General features: G+C 68.1%; 1 protein-coding gene across 1 annotated transcript; it reads right to left on the reverse strand.

Moving 5' to 3' along the window:
• Positions 1 to 4,579: 4,579 nt before the first annotated feature.
• Positions 4,580 to 5,880, reverse strand: SMIM12 (small integral membrane protein 12). The gene has a single exon (XM_086765241.1). It carries the CDS (start codon positions 5,581 to 5,583, stop codon positions 5,305 to 5,307), a length of 279 nt encoding a protein of 92 aa, XP_086621367.1. The 5' UTR covers positions 5,584 to 5,880; the 3' UTR covers positions 4,580 to 5,304.
• Between the last annotated feature and the right edge of the window lie 360 nt (positions 5,881 to 6,240).

The following is a 6,240-nucleotide window of genomic DNA, read 5'->3' on the forward strand; positions in this document are numbered from 1 at the left end:
CCCGGGGACAGATAGCGGCCGGCCGGACACACACGGCCTTTCTCACACCTCCACGCGCCCTCCTGAGTAAACAGGCCCCTCCGGTCCCTTTCTGGGAACGGCACTCGCCGCCCCAACGCTCAGCCCCATACCATGACGCTGAGCGCTGCGGTGGCTCGGCAGCCTCGGGGCTGCAGCGAGGGGCTCCCCGTGGGCACCCTGGTGACCCGGCTCCGGATCCGGCTCTGGGACAACGGGCAGCGAGCGCAGCCCCAGGTTCGCGCCATGATGCGCGAGGACCCACCGCAGCCGGGACGGCAGGGATCCCTGGGCACAGCCACGGGGCAGGAGCGCTGCGGGGCTGTTCCCAGGGCCACTCACAGGCTGGGACCCCCTCGCTGGCACTGCCCTCAGCACGGGTTTTCGGGGAGGGCAGCTTTCGTATCCCACCTAAGAGCCTTGTGGGGTTTATCCCAAACCAAGGCTGGATGCTGCAGCACCCTCCCCACCCCCAGAACTACCTTGCGAGCGAGAGCCACGGTGCAGGAGCCAGGCTGCCTTCCTCACCAGAGGTTTGGGAGGATGCTGGAGAGGTGTGAGGGGGACACTTGCAGCACCCCTTGAGTCAGGAAAGGCTTTGGGGCAGCTCTGCCAGTCCTGGGAGCCCAATTCCTGCCGGGGACATGGGGTCTAATGCCAGCCACGGCCCCCAGGAGCCTGCACCAGTGAGTGCCCCACAGCCATGAGTTTGCAGGGAGGTTCCTGCCCTCCTCCCAGTCAGGACCAGTCCCTGTTGGGCTCCCCCTGCCTCAGACTGGGGAAGAGGAGCCATGAGGACTGCCACAACTTATCACGCTTGCAAGGCTCTGTCCCAGGCGCTGGCCAGGCACCAAGGAGTTTATTTTTAAGCTTTCCCAGCAAACAGAAAATAGCAAGCGTCTAAATCCGACTTGCTCGCAGGAAGAGCCACAGCGGGAGCAAAAATCACAGCTGACAGGGGAGGAAGGGCTGAGGGCTGGGCAGGGGGATGCCAGCCGGGGCCACAGCATGGTCCCCCCCATCCCACCGGGGCTCGGTCCGTGCCCAGGGCTCTGCCCACAGCCCCCTATTTTCCACAGCCCCTCGGGGGGACGGGGTGCAGGCAGGAGCATCCTCCTGGGCCGGGCACAGACCCCAAACCCCAGCACCCCGTGCCCGGAGCACCCACTATCGAGGCAACACCAAAGCAGGTACCTTACCGGTGCCGCTGCCAACCGCACAACGGAGGAAAAGCAAACCCCAAAGAGCTCCCTTCCTCCCACGGGCCGGCCCCGGCGCAGGGTTATATTTAGCCCTCCACGCGCGGGCACGGCAGACAATGCAGCCCCGTGTGAGAACCGCAGGCAGGAGGAAACGCGCTCAATAGCCCCGACGACTTCCCGCATCCTGACATTGTCGACAAGCTCCCCTCCGGCCGCTTCCTCGCATGGAGGGAAGGGGACCGTGGCGCCCGGCACCCCGTGCCCACTCCGGAATGGGTCCTGCCCCTGCCAGTGGCTCAGGGCATCGTCCCAGTGCAGCACCAGCGGGGAGGGGCTGCTGCCTGCACAGCCGGGGGCTTTTCTGGCCTGTGGAGTCCCATGTGGTCTAAAAGCAAGGGCTGCTGGGGACGGGGACTCGGCCCTGGGCTGCGGGCGCAAGTAGAGGTGATGCCACCCGGGAAGGGATCGTGTCCCGTCGTAGCTGTCCCCAGCCAGGGCTCGGGGATGCATCGCGGGGCAAACCATAGCTGTTCCTCTCTCACAGCACTTCAGGGCCATAGAAAGGAGCCGCTGGGCACAGCAGGGCAGATCTGCACCGTGGGGCTGTGGCAGGAAGCGGGGAGACAGGGAGGCTGGGAAAGGACCCGGCCGCGCTCCGGGAAAGGGCAAAACCAGATCCTGGGAAAACGGCCTCGGCTAGCCGGGCAGGGAGTGGATGTCCCCAGGGGCTGCGGGGGACGCGACGCAGGGGATGCGCCGCTTGCTCTGCAGTGCAGCCAGTGTGAGCACCCTCCGTGTCCCACGGCTGCCGGGACACCGCAGTGCCTGCAGGTCCTGGGTGCCCCGGCGTGACCGCGCCGCTCCAGGCCAGGACACAGGAGCGTTGGTCCCAGGCCTCGCAGGAAGGGGACCGGTGGCTGCGAGCAGCCCCGTGCCAGCGCAGGGTCACAGCGTCCCCAGCCCCACGCAGCTGGTGCATCCCTGCTCTGATCTCACCGGACATCCGCAGCGGCCGCCCAGGTGTGCCGAGCGCCCGGGGGGGCTCTCACTGCCTCTGCCCACACAGCCGCTGGCCCAGTCCCCCGGGCCGACCCCCAGCCAGCGCGGAGGGCACAGCTGGCCCCCCCACACACAGCCCCGGCGCGCTCCCTGCATCCTGCCTCTGGAAACCGCCACCTGCTCCTCTCGCAAACCGGTCACAACGGAACCCCGGGAGCGACGCCGGCCCCGGGCAGGGCAGAGGGTCAGCCGGGAGCTGCAGCTGCCCTGGGAGCCAGGGAGTGCCAAGAGCACAGCAGCCGGCTTGCTGCTCCTGACCCCGGGCACGGCCACCACGGAGCACTGCTGCAGCTGCCGGATCTGGTCCCTGCTCCGCAGCAGCCGCAGCCGGCCCGGCCACAGGGAATTCCTCAAAGCCGGACAAGCCTTGGCAGGATGCTCTCCAGGCATCTCCTGGCTTCCCAGGCCAGGCGTAGGACTCCCTGCCTGGGGACAGGCTTCCCGCTCACACGGCTCCTTGCCACGCTCCTGCTGCAGCGCCCGGCTGTGCCATGCTGGGAACAGCTGGATCAGTGCTGGCCTTGCACTTGAGTGGCTGCATGCAGGCTCGGGAAGCCAGATTTTTGCCATAATAGTTTATTCAACAAAGCTTCCTCTCGCTCTTTGTGAGCCACTGTGGCTGCTCGCCCCAGCCCGAACAGCTTTTGGGCTCCTATTCTTGTCCAGTTGACGCTTCCCAGGCAGCACATTGTTGGGATTCAATGGGAGGAAGGGTGGGTTTACGGCACCGAGGGTTTAGGAGAAAAGCGGCACTCTCCCGCGCTGCGACCTGTCTCTGGGAAGCGGCGTCACCCCTGCCCCAGCGCCTGCAGGGAACCACGGCCCCGCAGCAACGCCGGCATCTGCGTGGGGACAGACGGGAATCCCCGGGATCAGCTGGAAACACGGCGGGACCAGCAAGACAGCCACGGCGGGAGCAGGGCAGCGGCCGAGGCTGCCCAGCCAGGTGCCATCGCCGCCCTCACAGCCACTGTCAGGGCACAGTCCCTCCCGAGGACATTGCTTCAGCCCCCCCATGAATGACACCCAGGGGAGGAAACGGGGCAGCGAGGCCCCAACAAAGCCCAATTGTGCCCAGCTGGCCCTGGGAACGGGGAGATCAATGGGCTATAAACAGCCCAGGGAGCCGCTCCGCCGCGGGGTGAACAAAGGCATTTCGGAAGACATTTCCAAGCTGAGCCCGGCTGGTCCCAGCTGGGGGAAGGGACAGGACCGTTCCCACCCCAGCACACAATAGGGAACAGCAGTCGCCCCACGTCACCCCCGCGGCCAGGCTGGGAAAGCAAGGAGCCAAGGGCAGGGGCTGCCTCAGAGGACAGTGCCAGCCTGCCCGGGGGACCGAGGCGGTGGCACAAGAAGTGCTGCGAGCCCCAGAGCAGGAGACAGCAGTGGGGCAGGGCCGGGACAGCCCTTGCATCGCCCCTAGACTCCTCCTGCACCTCCTAACCCAGCCTCAGCTGCCCTCACACACCGCCACGGCAAAGGCCTGCGAGTTCCCGGCGCTGCCGGGCTGCGAGCCCGGCCGGCGGCGATCCAGCCCAAGGGCAGCGGGGTCGGGAGGTAAACATGGCCGGGCAGCGCCGGCGGTAAAGCTGTCAGCGGCGCAGGAGCTGGCCCCGAGGAAGCGGGACGAAGCGATGCGAAATGCTGAACTGGCTGCTGACCTCAGGGCTTCGCACCAGACACGACAGATTTATTGTCCCCGGGAGGGGAAGGCTGGGCTGGGGCAGCGACGAGGCCTCACTCAGGCACCAGGGGAAAAAACAAACCGGGAGAGAGCGATAACCCCAGCTGCTGCCCCGGCACGCTGCCGGCAGAGAGCGGCAGCACCGGTACCGGCCGGCCCTGCTCAGGCAGCCCTCGCCAGGGCTGGGCCCTGCTGTGCCAGCGATGCCCGAGGCTGGAGGGGACACCGGCCACCGGTCCCCAGCGCTCGCTGCCAGCCTCTCCCACCACGCGCTGCCCTGCTCAGCAGCCCAGCCGGCCCCCGCTCCGGTCCCCTGGGACCCCACCCGCCGCTGCCACAGCCCTTCTTGTCTAGATAAGGCGCTCGAAGGGAAGCAGATGACGTGGCTGGGGGAGCTGGGAGGGAGGCACAACCGCAGCACGGGCTGGGATTCCCGTGCCTCCCCCTCCTTCCTGCCCGCCACCCCGTGCCAGCCGCGCCAGTGCCTGGCCAGGGACAATGACGGCATCTCTCCCATCGAAGAAGGGGTTGCTTGGTGAAATCACGGGCGCACCAACACGCTTTGAGCGAGGGCTGGGGCCAGGTGCTGACGCAGAAGACACAGAGGCCCAAGGACTGGCAGAAGTTTATTCTGGCTGTTCCCGTACAGGGCAGAGATCTCCCCGTGCTCCACAGGCCAGCCCAAAGCCACTGCCGCCCTCAGAGCTCCACGACGGAAGCAGGGCCAGGACATCCACCTCTTCTTCATCTCCCTGCTTTGCTGCAAAGCCTGGGGCTTCCCGGAGATCTCCCCCACTGCTCCGGCTCCTGCAAGGGCAACGCGGTAGCACGGTGCTGTGGTCGGGGCTGGCAGAGCCACAGGAGAGCTGAAGCAGGACGACAAGTCCTCCTGCCCCAGGCGGTGAGCCTGACCCCGACCCCATGAGGCTCAAGTCCAAGATTCTTCCACCTTCACGCCATGGAAGAAGCCAAATCTAAAGAGCCGTGGGTGGAACCGGGTCCAGAGGGTTCCATGGCTCCGGGTCCAAGAGCTGATGAGTTTCAGTCCCACTCCACCTCCAAAGCATGGCTCCCTGCATGCTCTCCCACAAAGGAGGTCTGGCTGCCGCGTCGTGAGCACATCCACGGGGTGGGCAAATCCTGACCCTCTGGAGGGCGCGGGGAGGGTGAAGAGCAGCAGCGGGTGCAGCGTACCGCCCAGGCACGCTCCGGTGCTGGAGGGAGGCTGGGGGAAGGTGTGCAGGGGACAGGGGAGTGCCCAGCATGGTGCCCTCTAGCAGCCGGCCCCAGCCCCGGGCCAGTCCCTCCAGGGCACCGCCTTTGCCCAAACCAACTTTATTAACTCTTTTCCGGGCGGTTCCTGTTCAGCACGGCCCGAGGGGCGAACTCCATCTTCTCCTTCAGGCTCACCACCTTGGTCAGGTCCTTGCCCGCGATCTCCTGCAGCTTGCGGTCCTCCCGCTGCTCCGAGATGCTCTTCTCCTCCTCGGCGCTGGGCGGGGGGTGGCCGCGGAGGAACCACTCCAGGTGGTAGCCCACCAGCCCCACCACGAAGGCCACCGGGAAGGTGACGTACGGGGCCTTGGAGCGCACGGCCGCCCAGAGCACGGACCACATGGCGCCGGGGGCTGCGCCTGGCAGGGGCCGGAACGCGGCGCTCACAAGCCGGGCCCGGCCCCACCGCGGCCTGCGGGCTGGCAGCGCCCGGCCGAGGCTCCGGCGGGGCAAAGGCCGCACCGGGCAAGGCCGCGCCGGGGCCTCAGCACTGACTCACAGGAAACCGGGACTGCTTCTGCGACCCCCGCCCGGCCCCCGCGGGGCCCCCCCGCAGCCGGACCCGGACTCGGACCGGACCCAGAGCCGGACCGAGCCCCCGGCGGCCCCCGCTCACCTGGGCCCGGCCACCGCCGCCGTCTGCCCGCCCCTTCCGGTCAGCGGTGTGGGGCAGGAGCGCGGCCAAGAGAGGCGCCGCCGCGGCCGGGCAGGGCGGTGCTGCCCCCTGGCGGACAGCGCGGGAGCGGCGGCGCTGGAGGAGCGGCTCGGGCTGAGGCCGCCCCGCGGGGAGACCCACGCGGGAACACCCACGGGGAGAGCCACGGGGGGAGCCACGGGGGGAGACCCGGGGGGAGACTCGGGGGGAGAGCCACGGGGGGAGAAACCCACGGGGAGAGTCACGGGGGGAGAGCCACGGGGGGAGAGCCACGGGAAGAAACCCACGGGGAGAGCCACGGGGGGAGATCCACGGGGAGAGTCAGGAGAAGAGATCCACGGGGG

This window comes from Chlamydotis macqueenii, chromosome 22 (genome assembly GCF_036417535.1).
Source record: "Chlamydotis macqueenii isolate bChlMac1 chromosome 22, bChlMac1.mat, whole genome shotgun sequence".
Lineage (NCBI taxonomy): Eukaryota > Metazoa > Chordata > Aves > Otidiformes > Otididae > Chlamydotis > Chlamydotis macqueenii.